General features: G+C 36.3%; 1 protein-coding gene across 2 annotated transcripts in view; it reads left to right on the forward strand.

The window, feature by feature from the left end:
• Positions 1 to 14005, forward strand: part of LOC113665562 (AP-3 complex subunit delta-1-like) — a 29468-nt gene that overhangs the window by 1832 nt on the left and 13631 nt on the right. For both annotated transcript variants that reach the window (XM_089187374.1, XM_089187373.1), the window contains exons 3-26: positions 11 to 91; positions 935 to 1015; positions 1748 to 1855; positions 2224 to 2289; positions 2905 to 2968; positions 3631 to 3770; positions 4257 to 4330; positions 4594 to 4643; positions 5178 to 5206; positions 5706 to 5754; positions 6051 to 6120; positions 6282 to 6357; positions 6765 to 6834; positions 6988 to 7066; positions 7209 to 7335; positions 7809 to 7912; positions 8700 to 8838; positions 9478 to 9570; positions 10136 to 10187; positions 10364 to 10457; positions 10855 to 10950; positions 11470 to 11518; positions 11636 to 11710; positions 13375 to 13453. In XM_089187374.1, the coding sequence (XP_089043500.1) occupies positions 11 to 91; positions 935 to 1015; positions 1748 to 1855; positions 2224 to 2289; positions 2905 to 2968; positions 3631 to 3770; positions 4257 to 4330; positions 4594 to 4643; positions 5178 to 5206; positions 5706 to 5754; positions 6051 to 6120; positions 6282 to 6357; positions 6765 to 6834; positions 6988 to 7066; positions 7209 to 7335; positions 7809 to 7912; positions 8700 to 8838; positions 9478 to 9570; positions 10136 to 10187; positions 10364 to 10457; positions 10855 to 10950; positions 11470 to 11518; positions 11636 to 11710; positions 13375 to 13453 (1945 nt within the window). The remainder of the gene's footprint in view (positions 1 to 10; positions 92 to 934; positions 1016 to 1747; positions 1856 to 2223; positions 2290 to 2904; positions 2969 to 3630; positions 3771 to 4256; positions 4331 to 4593; positions 4644 to 5177; positions 5207 to 5705; positions 5755 to 6050; positions 6121 to 6281; positions 6358 to 6764; positions 6835 to 6987; positions 7067 to 7208; positions 7336 to 7808; positions 7913 to 8699; positions 8839 to 9477; positions 9571 to 10135; positions 10188 to 10363; positions 10458 to 10854; positions 10951 to 11469; positions 11519 to 11635; positions 11711 to 13374; positions 13454 to 14005) is intronic.

Below are 14005 nucleotides of genomic sequence, written 5' to 3' on the forward strand. Positions count from 1 at the left end.
GTTCTAATAGCTCCAAATGCTGGGATATGACATCAGCTGGGCTGCATTTAACATAATTGAAGTCATGAGTTCTTCAAAGTTTACATACAAGGTATCATTATTATCCATATGTAAACCCTGAGAAATATAAAGTAAATCAATTTGGTTTTGATTGTAGTGAACATCAGTTGATAAATGTAGGCTGTCACTACTAAATGTACAGGTACATATAGAGTAAGAGACTGAGGTTGTCAAAATGTCTTAGATGAATTTAACCCTTTACCTTCAAAGATCTCAATAGTAATTCTCCTTACTGTCTACCAAACAGTTCTCATGATGTTTATTTGGAGAATTTAGTAGTGGATCAACTTACATTCTCTTAATTTATACTTTTCTTTATTCTCATCACTGGTCTGTTTGATATTGTATTTATAGTTTAAGGAGAAATTCTGTCTTGGTCACTCATGGGAGTTAAGGAGGCTCGAAAGTGTTTTTAGGTGCACGCGCCGCAATTAAGATGCACGCGTCAGCTGAATGAATCAAAATCAGCACACTGGAAGTTAAATGTTGCTTGAAATTGCGCGAACCGGAAATAAAATCTGCAAAATAAATTTGGTTCTAGCTTGAAATTTTGTTTTGTTCAGATAATTTACAAAAACTAAAATTTAGTGGACGTTTTTGTGGACCTTGTGCATTGCCATGGTAACTGATATGATGTCACAAGTACCCTCAAAGTATAGCCCAGCAATAGAGTTGCAAGGAGACATATAGTTTGCCCACCCAATTAAATATCCATCTTTGTAATCTTCCATCATTTCACAAACACTGCAACAACGAAAAACCCTTTCGAGCCTCCTTAAAGGGTTAAGGACTGGATGATTGATGTAGAGATGTGATTAATGTATTGATAATGTGTGTTGATAATGTATCTTAAAGTTTTTTTTCTTTTTTTCAGAGAATTGGTTATTTAGCAGCATCGCAATCATTCCATGAAGATTTGGATATCCTGATGTTAACCACAAACATGATCAGAAAGGTGCTGCTAATGTTTTTTGCATCATTTGAACAGCAATGGTTACTAATTCATCCTTAAGGAGTTTACTCACTTTTCTATATTTATTGATTGGTTGGTAGAGATTTGAACTGTCAGTGTCAAATCAAAGTGTTCAAATAGTTTTCAAAATCTCATAGTAAGGATAATTCAAATTTAAGGCTAATGTTGCTCTTAATGCAATAATCAACAATCATTCACCAAAGTGGAAGTGAAAAGTGGTGGATAGAATCCAAGCCACGAAGGCACTAGACAGGAGTGTCGAATATTGGGTCTGTGAATTGTAACTTCTTCGGTTACATTCATTAAATCTGTAAACCAGAGTAGCATCAAACTATGTCTGATTGTCCACCTGGTTGCCGTGTGAACTTTAATATAATTATCGTTATTTTTCATGAGCTTTTTATGAAAAAACCCTTAACAAAAATTCCTGTTTGAGGGCCAAATGTTATGGTGTGAGCAGGGTCATACAAAGCCATAGGGTTCTTCAAGCTGAGAGCTTAGAGGAAAGGGAGAAAAGAAAGAACATCAGTCCTATGATAAAATGATTCTTGACTTAGGTGGGTCAGGTGGGTAAGAAATATATTTGGCACTCAGCCATGACACAAACCTTGCACTGAACTTTGCTGAAATGTTATGACCACGAGCCAAATATTCTGGTATTCAGCCCTTGCAATCAGTCATTAATTACTTAAATATTATTCTTTCAACTTTCAGGACTTGTGCAGCATGAATATGTATGATTCTGGTGTATCCTTGTCTGGTTTTGCTTGTTTTGTGACTCCAGACTTGGCAAGAGATTTAGCTAATGATGTTATGTCATTGGTGAGTTTTAAATGATTATGGTAGAATCTTGGTGTATACATTTTGACGTTGGAACACAAGAAATAATATTAAGGGTTAAAAAATTAAGGAAAAATAAGGTAATACATGCAAGGTAAACAACAGTTTGTTTAGAGAAATTAAACTTAAATAATTATGTGACTTAATTGTCAGCCATGTTGTCTTTTAAATTTTGTACCTTTCCCCTCCCCCCTTTCCCCCTCCCCTCCCCTCCCCTCCCCTCCCACCTTAATAAACCATATGCTGTGTTTCCTGAGAATGAGTTACTTACAAAGTCAATCATCATTAGATTTTATGTCATTAGGCAAACTTTTTTTGTTTACTTATATTTTTAACTTTTTTTCCACCAGCTTGTCTCAACTAAGCCATACATCAGAAAAAGAGCTGTTTTACTTATGTATAAGATATTTCTCAAGGTAAGAATGTATGAATTTTAGTTACTCCAGTTTCTTATTGATAAGTTTCTACAAAATGTCGGTGTTAACTACAAGCTCTTAGCTTATCAATATTAACATAAAGAAAAAAAAAGTTCTTTTGAGGTGGGGGGCACCTCTTTCTCTTTCTCAGGATTTTTTATCACTGATTATTACAATAATTAGAAATTTATTAAGTCCAAATTATGGGCTGTAGTTTTATCTTTGTCTGTCTGTCTGTTCATTTGTCTGTGTTTCTTTCTGTCTGTCTGTCTCTGTGTTTGTCTCTCTGTTTGTTAGAGTCTGGTGTTATGTGCATGTATGTGTATCTATTAACCTGGGTATTGACCTTGGTATGTCTGTCTATTTGTCTGTCCATCTGTCTCTCTGTTTGTCATCTGCTAGATGTAAGCTCTCTATCTGATGGTCAGTCTTTCTCTGCATATTTACTTCTCAGTTTGTTGGTCTCTCTTCCCATCTATAGATCTTTTTCAATCTATAATGCTTGTTTGCCTGTCAGTCTGCCTGCACAATACAGTATATGTTTGTCTTACAGTGTTAAGTCTTCTTTACTTCTTCGAGAGAACGTGATATTATTTTCACAAATATCAAATCTAGTTTCCTGAAGCCCTAAGACCAGCCTTCCCAAGATTAAAGGAAAAGCTTGAAGATGGAGAACCTGGTGAGGTGTTACTATATGTAAAAAACTATAGTGAATGTAAATTATAGTGATGCATAAGTTAAAAACAGGAAACTATAAATTACTTGTCAAAGGTCTTGCAATGATTTCATGAGCAGATGGTAACTGAGTTAAATCAAAGCGCTAAAAGCTGTGCAACAATGGTCTTGTTTTAGACAAGGACCTTCCTGGCATCAAAATGAACATCTTATCATCTGTGTTAGTTTTGGGAAGAAAATGGTAATAAATAACCATTGCTGATCAACAATCAAGGATAATTTTTGTGTAACTAAGCTTCAACACAACCCAAAATTGCTTTTATTTGGTTTTGCTTCAGTCTTCAAACATAACTGTATGAAATGAAAAAAATGCTATCATAATTAGGTTTTGATTTATTGGCAGAAAAATACTGTGATTCATGACTGAATTGGACGGATGTCACATGAAATCTTGTTATTTTGTTTTAGTGTTTTATTTTCATTGGCTGAGAAAAATATGTCATTACAACCATAAAATTACATTATTCGTGATAAATCATGTTGCTGAGAGCCAAGCAAATTGTAAGAATCCAAGGTCAGTGATTTCACGGTGGATGTTATGGCATTGAATGGAAGTTAACAATCAATAACATTAATTTTGCAATATTCATCTTGTCTTGATTACAGGTGTACAGTCAGCTGCTGTGAATGTGATTTGTGAACTGGCTCGGAAAAACCCCAAGAACTACCTATCACTGGCTCCTTTGTTCTTCAAACTCATGACAAGTTCCACTAACAACTGGATGTTAATCAAGATCATCAAACTGGTGAGTAAAACCCAGAAAAATATATTATTTTGCAAATGTTTTCCTTTTTTTATTGATTTCAAGGCAAAGTCAGAATTTTTTTATGACATGAGACCTCAATAGTTTTTGATGGCTTGAATGCCTTGACCATTCCACTTCCAGGATCTGATTCCTAAATTCTCCCTCCTTTTTACTATGTATTTCTCAATAAATAAATTAGGAGAATCTGGTCTTTTATCAAGTTAACATCCTCAAGCTAATAAGGTTACTTCAAGGATCAGATTCCTAACTCTCCCCCTCTTGCCACTAAATGTTATTTGTAAAGAAGCTAGAAGAATCTGTTGTTTTATCATGATAACATCCCCAAGGTCTATTTGTTCTCATTATCTAGTTGATGTATTGTTTTTGTGAGAAGAAGGTACAAATTTATCATTCCCTGGAGATAAAAAGGTGCCCCTGTTTTTGATTAAAACATTGGTTATCTTCCACATTTTTCCTTTTTTGTAGTTTGGTGCTCTTTGTCCTCTGGAACCAAGATTGGGAAAGAAATTACTGGAACCTTTAACAAACCTTATCCACAGGTACATTTAAAACCTCACCTTGCATAACTTTTTTTCCTAGTTTTTTCCTTTGTAACTTTTTTCATGCAATTGAGTTTGTTGACTGTGGAGTTCGCAGCTGTAACCACCAAAAAGGCTGTACTAGTCCTACAAAAAGCTTTCATGAACTTCAGTAAGAAGCCTTATAAGTGTCAGTGGACATCCAGATATGGCCTTTCCAATGAACACAGCCTAATATCAGATATCACTGTTATTAGTCAATAATTTTCGACTTTCCCTTGCAGCACTTCTGCCATGTCACTACTCTATGAATGTATTAATACTGTCATATCAGGTGAGACTTAGATTATGAGTGGGTTATTTCCATGATATATATGCAAAAAAATGCTACATGTACCTGGTACATTACATTCTGTTTGTTTCTAAATAATACTCTGAAGAATTTCTATTTTGAGTGAAAGATGATTTTATTCAATGAAGGATACAGCAGTACTCAGAGAATATGGAACTCCAAGCACTCACAATAGAAGTCAAAACCTAAGACCATCTGATTAGTACTTTGGACACTTACCTGTAACCTTTGACCTAAAGGAAACTCAAAGTAGACTAGGCCATTTAGCTGGGTCTATGATAAAAAAAACTCATTGGCGTGCATACTGCTAAGATAGGAATGTCAACATGTAATGTTTCTCCGCAAGGATGATGTAAATAAAAATGGTACATTTTTAGCCTGGTGATTGTTAAGTGAAAGATGACATTATTCAGTCAATAACACAGACATACTTGGTAAAAAAGAGAGCTCCTAGTAGCCTGAACTAAAAATATACAGGTACCTTATTTACTCAATATTTCTTATTTTTACTTACAGGATTACCACAACACAATGCTTCCATTCAGGTTGGCTATTCATCAAATCTTTATTTAGTAGATAAGTGTTTTATCTTGTGGCTATGGATTTAATTGAGTCTTAACCCTTTACCTCCCAAGATCTGATTGTTAATTCTCCCCTAAAGCTGCTACATATTTCCGCAAAAATGAGTCACAAGACGTTAGTATCTGTGTTAGATAAGTATACCTATAACAATTTTTATTTGATAAATTTGAGCATTTTCATTGCCTGGTAGCCTTATTACCATTAGGGAGAAGCTAAATTTTAATAAATTCTGGGAGTTAGAGGGGCATAATAAAAGAGAATAAGCTGTAATATTGCAACTGTAATCAATGTAAATGAGTTATTTAACTGGAGGTACATCTCCAATCATAGATGGTGGGGAGAGTACTTTTTTTTTATTACCCATGTACTCTCCATTCCTGAGTTGTTGTAAGTAGTTTTCTGCAGATGGTGAATTCTGCTTGTGCCAAAGTATGTAACAGTTTGGATTTTGTTTTTCTTCAGTTATGTGTAAGCAAGTTGCGGATCTTGATTGAAGATTCTGACCAGAACTGTAAGTAAATAAGCAGCCTCGTTAGAATAATGGATCAATATCAGTATAAGAGGAACTGCATACCTACCACTCCCCTAAGCCAACAACAGTCAACAGATCACATCTGAGGGTTGATTTTAGGTTAGGAGAGGGGTGGGTGCATGGATGCTCTGATATTGCCATTGATCCAGAATAATTGTGTGCTTCATTGAAATGCACCTGACGTCAATTAATTTGTATTTTATTTAATATTTTCAGCACCTTAGCTACATTTGCCAAGTGGCCTCTAGTTACTAACGTTACTATTCTGTTGACAGTGAAATATCTTGGGTTACTTGCCATGTCAAAGATTCTTACAGTCAATGCAAAAGCTGTACAAGTACACAAGTGAGTGTTAAGAATTGTTGGATCTCATTGTCCCAGAGTGCTGGTTCTGGAATAAAATGCCAAAATGAAAATGCATCAGATGAATTTTTTCCATCAGCCTGGTGAGGAGAATACAACTGCATTCTGATTATATGCTTTTCTCATTTATTTATTTTGTTTAGAGACATTGTTCTCCAGTGTCTAGATGACAAGGATGAGTCTATTAGACTCAGGGCTCTGGACCTTATCGTGGGAATGGTAAGCAGTTAATGATAATTGAAGATTTTTTGGAAATTTTACACTCTTACAGACAGAGTGGAAAAGCCAAAGCAGAAATCTTTGGCTTTGACTCATAACCAAGATGTAATTTCTCCTTGTTGTATTAAAACAAATTCAAAACAAGAAGTCACACTTAAGTCATAACAGGGAGTTGACCCTTAAACTCCCATGAGTGACCAAGACAGAATTTCTCCTTACAATATCAATACAATATCAACCAGATAAGTGATGAGAATATTTAGAAAATATAAATTTGGGGATAATTAGTTGGTCCAATACTAAATTCTCTGAACTAACATTGTAAGAATTTTATGGTTGACTGTAAGGAGAATTGCAAATGTAATCTGGGAGTTAAAGGGTTAAAGCATTAAATGTTATTTATTCAGGTTTCAAAGAAGAACATTATGGATATTATCAAGAAATTAATGGTGCAGATTGACAAGGCTGACAGCCAAAGTGAGTCTTTATAGTTCTCTTTACAAAATACCACATTTCTCATCATTATTCAGGTTTTGGGTGATACTCTGTGTTTGCCAGATTCTTCAATGACTTTTGTCGTCATTGTCAACCTTGTCTGATTTTGTTGCTGTGGCTGTTTTTGATTTACAGCTTACTGTGATGAAATTCTATCCAAGATTATACAGATTTGCAGTATGAATGACTATCATTATGTTACAAACTTTGAATGGTAAATATTGTGTTTTGCTCTTTATATTTTAGTAATTAACAATGATAATTGAGATATTTATTGCAATATTTTTGATCTTCAAACTCATTATTAAATACTTTTAAATAGCATAGTACTGATTGGGTCTTCTCACTGTTTGTAGGTACATTGATGTACTGATTCAATTAACAAGGGTGGAAGGGACAAGACTTGGTAAACAGCTGGCTTCACAGATGATGGATGTCACCATTAGAGTCAAGGCAATTCGTCCCTATGGTGTGCAGTGCTTGGTGAGTTTCATCTGCAAAATCAGCATGTAATGGTTACTGTTTACCTTCATTGATTCTGGGTCGTGAATTCATGAGTTTAAGCACTGTCTGGGGAATGTTTCCTCCATTAAATAAAGTCTGCTTAGTTACTTTTAATTTAAATAAATTTGCTCTGATTCTTTTCAACTGATTAATACGTTATATTCCTATATATCATCCAAAGGGTTTGGTTTACCTTTTACAGATTGCTAGATGCATCTCCTTTATTTGGAAAATCCTGTGAAAAATCATTGTCAATTTCATATTGAGTTCCCTTTACATTCAGCAAATACCAGATAAACACAAAAAGATTCACGATGATTATATCATTTCATCTTGATAAGCAGATAAGGCAAAATTTCAACCTTTTTTTAATCAGGATCTTTTATCACATTTCTCATAGCACAGTGAAATAGTATCCTCTCAAAAATGTTTGAATTGTCTAATTTTTCCAGTCTCTATTATTGGACAACAATGAATTACTCTCAGGACAAATGGAAAAGAACAGGGTTTGTGAAGTTCTTTATGCTGCAGCTTGGATCTCTGGAGAGTTCTCAGAGTAAGTTTAGTTTCTGAAGTTATAAATATAATTTATACTGACTCAGCATTAGGTCAGTATGAGAGGATATTAATTAATTTACCAAGTTATGGTGGTGATCTCCTTGAAAAGACCAGAGTAGAATTAGGTTAAAAATTTAGATGTCTTGATTGGAGAAGGTTGGTCATGAACCCTTTACAAAGTAACATCAGTTTGCATATTCTCCATACTGTTCTCAACATATTTCCTAAGGGTGCTGAGAGGGAGAATTTGTTTAACAATCAATAGCTTCTTTAGTCGACAATCATTACCTTCATTCTCATGACCTTAATGTTTGACTCAGGGGTGATATTTTTGGATAAATAAGATGCTAGTCGCTCTTAGGGGTTAAGGGGTTGAAGGATTTTGTTTACTGCCAAATAATAATAAATAAATAAATAATACATAATTTATGATTGTTACTAAATAAGTTCACCAAACTCTCTCTGGTTTTCTTAGTCAGTAACAACTGTATTTAACGCCTACCGTACATGTAACAGTAGATTTGTTGACGCCATTTTATGTGATTAGAAAAATTATTTTCTAACCATGCAGACATCATGTCGGGATATAAAGAATATTTTACCAATTTTTGTTTCCCTGTTGTTACTCTAATTTACAGTTTATTTATAGCTTTGATACTTTGCTGTTGGAAAGGAAAAACTGAGTCTATAACTTGCCCTGTATGGCCCTTGATACGAGTCCATAACAGTTACATGCTAGAGTATATGAAGTATTGATGTGTTGTTTTGTTTCTTTGTGGTATCAGACACTTACCAGACATTCATAGTACACTTGAAGCAATGCTACAAACCAAAGTGACCTCCCTCCCTGGACACATCCAAGCAGTCTATGTCCAGAACATTGCCAAGTTGTATGCTAAACTTCTTGCGAGTGAAGCAGAGGAGGTATGTGATTTGATTTTAGTGAAATCCTTTTTCACTCTAAAGATTGACCAAATGAGATTTTCTTTTTTTAGTTTCTCTGTGTTTTTAAGCATTGTGGTGACAAGGTGAAAGGAAGATGTCAATTAGAGAATGTTTTTGATTGAACACCAAATTCTTTAAACTGAAATTATAAGAAAATTATGGCAGTTAGTACAGAGAATTACACAGGAAAGGCTAAAAACTTAACACTAGATTGACTTTTGTTTCCTTTTTGTAGAACAGGTAATTAATATCTAAAGAAATTGCTGTGCTGTGTCAGTGCCTATTTGAAAGACTTAGTCAGCTGCAAATTGATAAAGATAGATCAATCATTGTGGCAAAGTTTGGAACTGATTTTCAAGTGTTAGCCTTTTTTATGGCAAAGTGGGGAATTGTAGGTTTTGTGTGTGTGTTGCTATTATGGATTGTGGAGAAAGGAATTATGCTAAATTGAAGCAAACAAGTTTGAAGTATTTGAAGCCCTTCCTTTGGGAGCCAACTCCCCAATTTGAATGATGAGTTTTTGTTTTGAAGTCCTACAAAGGTGTGGTGTGTTTCTCCATTCTGTGATTGATAAAACGGGGTACTCTTTCACATGAAATGATTTGTTTTGTTTTTAAGGAAGAAGAAGATGAGAAGACATCAGTTGGTGAGATGCTTGTAGAGAGGTTACCTGTTTTTGTACAGAGTGCAGACCTAGAGGTTCAAGAGAGGGTAAGTAGTGTCAGTTTAACCCTTAAACTCCAAGAAGTAATTAGCATGTAATTTCTCCCTACCATATCCATACATTTTCCAGCAAACAGGTAATGAGAAGACTCAAAATTATCAGGTCAAATTTAAGACCTTGATCTAACACCAAATTCTCATAACTAACTTACAAGGAAATGTGCAGCAGCTAGAGGGGGAATTAACAGAGATCTTGGGAGTTAAATGGTAACCCACTCAAAATAATTGTGAGACAGCATTTTGGTCTTCAGTTTTTATTTCAGACTTTTTGTTCAGGGGTAGGGTGAGGAGAGTGGGGAATGACGAGGCTTCAGATTATGGGGGTGGGGTGGGGGGGCATAGGAGAATCTTGAAGCTTTAGACAGGGGCGTGCCAGGGAGGATGGCTTTTTAATTACTAGAAAGGGGGCTTATAAGAACCTTGAGGCTTTAGATGGAGAGCTTATTAAAGAGGAAGGCATTACAGAGAGTGGCAGCAAATAGGGCTGTTTGCCATCATTGTGTTGCAGCTTATTGAATATCATTTGATCTCCAGTTTTTGTTGTTCATTTTAGGCTAGCTGTATTTTGCAACTCATTAAGTACGTCCTCAAGCTGCAAGGAAAAGGTGAGCCAGTTATTTGAACTTTTTTTTTCTTACCATTATTCTATTTATTTATTTATTTATATATTTTTTATCACAAAGTTATTGTATACCAAGGAGTAGAACGCAATGATATTGCCCTTCATTTGCTTTATGGAATAAGGGGTCAATCAACCTTGTTGTGTGTGGTTACTTATCAGGTGTTGCTTGCATCGACGAGGTATCATCATTGTTTCGTGGTGAGCTGAATCCAGTCGCTGCTAAAGCACAGAAGAAGGTACAGATTCCAGAAGGGTAGGTTGACACTTTCTTGTATTTTTATCAGTTCTTGATAATTATCTCCTTTTAACGATATTGTGCTAATTAATCCAACTATTGCTTCTCCAATGTCTTCATTCAAAGTAACTCACTTGTCTAACTCTATGAAATTTTTCGGTCAATGTTGAATTAATGTCGAATACAGTGTAGCTTTGCCGTTAAACCGTTATGTAACCGATAGAAAGCAATGCCAGAGGAGTGTTAAAATGTGTTTGTTGTGTCTGGGTGAATTTTCCACTCCTAATGCTTCAAATGGAGGGGGGGGGGTGGGTCGATTCATACAGAAGTTTTCGATTGATGGTGAAAAGGTGAAGTGAATTTTGTAATGATTGAGTCAAGAAATTAATTCATGGTTTTTTTGTTTTTTTTTTAGGCTTGACCTTGATAAATGGATTAACGATCCTCCATCAGAAAGCTCAGAAGAGGAAGAGGAGATAGATACAATATTTGACACACCAAATGAACACAAGTATGACTTAAGATAACTAAGCGAACTCTCCATCATCAGACAACTTTATAAGATGAAAGTCTTTTCGGGCTCCAAGCTCATCTTGGTCTTAAGTCACCGTTTGGTGCCGGAGCTAAAATGATACAAAAATGGTCCTCAGAAATAAAATTGGTCTCCAGAATAAGAAAAAAAGACATTGCATTTTTCATGTAACACAAATACAAACGTGTAACACGAGTGTAAATTACCAGTAGCGTGCGCGCGCTGTCAATATTTCGTCTGTCTTGACTTTCTCGTACAATTTGGTTTAAATAGGCACTTGTAAATTTTTCAAAGATTACAAACGGCACGAGCCTTACGGGCTCGTGTAATTTTGTTTTCTTGGAAAAATTCAGTCGTACTTATGAATACCAAATTGCGCTCGAGTTCTCGTCATCGCGTATAGTACGCAACATAGCTGGAATTCATTTTTGGTAATCCAGGCGACCTCTCAAACCCCTGTTTCTGTTAACCTTAAACAAATGTTTTGGACATTTTTAGAGAACTGCGGCAGAAGTATGTATCGGATGATGAGGAGGAAATGCAAAAGGTAATTTTTTTTTCTTTTTCTTACTTTGCAGTGTACTTTGTTTTGAATTTTTTTTTCCTTTTCGTGCTACATATGACGTTGGTGCCATCCTGATGCCAGTTCTGTTGTATTTTTCAGAGACGTGAACAGAGGAAACAGGAACAAATGAGTAATCCTCATTATCTGAAGATGTCATCACGGGAGGAGAGGAAGGTAAAATTAAACGGATATCATTGTTATGTGTTCTTGTACTAGTTTAAAAGCCAACAGATCAGTTTGTCTGACTCTTCAAAGTGGTTTGATATTCGATGACTTCATCATGGTGCGTGTCATCATTATCGTGGTCTGCTTTGGTCTCGTTGTGCTAGAACGTGCACCATTCACTTCTATTCATTGTAAAGTAATTTGGTTTTATCAAATGAGTTGCTTTAGAAACCCTTAACGGTGGCTAATGTACCCTAGGGAGGTTAAGGAAACCTCGACGGCAACGGCAATGAACAAAGAGTTTAATGAGCGGAACAATGGTTGTGCACGTGCTTTATAAATCTTTGTAAATTTCCTGGCGTCTTCTGCAAAACAACAACGTGAAATGACTAAACTTTGCGTTGTCTGGAGAACGTGAACGACGACGGCTAATTTTTTTTTTAATTTTCCATTTTTAATTTAACGCTGTGTTCCATATTCAGTTTCGAACCGTTTTGATAGCGACAAATAAAATTAATGGACTAAGTGTATCGCGAGATTCGTAGGTAAAATATACGTTCATTTTTTAAACGGTGTCGTTTCTCAGACTCCTTATTAGGGACCTTAAGCAAACCACGACGGCGATGGCAACGAGGACATGGAAAAACAAAAAATCTAATTGACAGAACAATAGCTCAGCACGTGCATTTTAAAACTTTGTCCATTTCTTAGCCGTCCCATGCAAAACAATAATAGGGACCTTAAGCAAACCACGATGGCGACGGCAACGAGGACATGGAAAAACAAAAGATCTAATTGGCAGAACAATAGCATAGCACGTGCGTTTTAAAACTTTGTACCTTTCTTAGCCGTCCTATGCAAAACAACAACGTGAAATCACCACAATTTGCGTCGTTTGCGAACCGAAACTGCGACGGCAAATTACTTCGATTTCTATTTGGAACTCAACGCTTCGTTTATACGTTATGCTGAAGCTTAGGTGCGGCGCCGTTTGAGACGGTAAACAAATACAACCACTTTTGAAATTCTAATTAAAGGCAGAAATTCATTTTTTAATCAAATTCTTCCTTGGCGTTGCCGTCCTGACTGCTTAAGGTCCCTATTAACGTGAAATCACCACAGTTTGCGTCGTCTGCGAACCGAAACCGCTACGGCAAATTATTTTAATTTCCATTTGGAACTCGACGCTTCTTTTATACGTTATGCTGAAGTTGAGGTGTGGCGCCGTATGAGACGGTAAACACATGCAGCCCTTTTTGAAATTCTAATTAAAGGCAGAAATTCATTTTTTAATCGAAGTCTTCCTTGGCGTTGCCGTCCTGACTGCTCAAGATCCCTATTATAAAGGAGTGGGAATGGGGATAGAGCAGAGGTAAGAGCGCTCGCCTCGCACTGGTGTAGCCCAGGTTCGATTCCAGACCAGGGTCCCGTTTGTCGAAAGTCGTGGTAACTTATCGGGCCCGAAGCCTTATTTGGAAGTCAAATTTCAAAGAATAGGAAAGCAAGCCTTTCTGTTTCTTTGGCTTATAATTTTATTTTTCAGCAAATTGTTTGAGTTTCGCCTTACGGCCCCTTTTTGGGGGCACAGCCGCTTATTACGCCATCGTCAGCTGCTCATGGTGAAAGTTAATAATATTAAAAACCCCTGCTTACCCATATTTCTTTTTGCTCAGGCTAAAAAGAAAGAAATGGCAGTAGAGGATATCCCGGTCGCTAACCTTGACTTACCTGTGTCACTCAAGGTGTCAGGAGGTAGGATTCTTTGCTTACAAACATGAAATTAATAGAGAGAACATGAAATTAAAATCTTGAATAGTAAAAAGCCCAAGAAATCGTAAGATTGACTTAAATGATGTAACTCCTTAACAAGGTTTTCGGGATTTTTACTGAGATTATGAACAGCTCTTCAAACAGGATCCATAATGCAAATTACACCTATCCTGCGGAGCAGGTGTGAATTTGACGAGCGAGTACTCAGTATTTTCTTGGTGAAAATTATGGCGGCCATCTTTGATACTTAATTCAGCGGAAGCCCCGGGGGAAGAAAGAAATTTGTACCAAGGGGGTTAGGGATGGCCAAAAGGAAAGAGAGGGAGGGGGTTGGTGGGTGGGTCTTTTCCCGCCTCCTTCCTCACTGTTCTCTCTAACTCTCAATCAAATATGGCCGGCCGGGTGAACGATCGCGAGCCTGTAACGGTAACGCGTCCCAATAAGACGGCTGAACTGCAGGTTAACCCTTTACACCCCTAACATCAGTTTGCATATTCTCCATACTGTTCTCTACACGTTTCCTTAATTGCTGAC

Source organism: Pocillopora damicornis, chromosome 11 (assembly GCF_964200805.1).
Source record: "Pocillopora damicornis chromosome 11, jaPocDami1.2, whole genome shotgun sequence".
Classification (NCBI taxonomy): Eukaryota; Metazoa; Cnidaria; class Anthozoa; order Scleractinia; family Pocilloporidae; genus Pocillopora; species Pocillopora damicornis.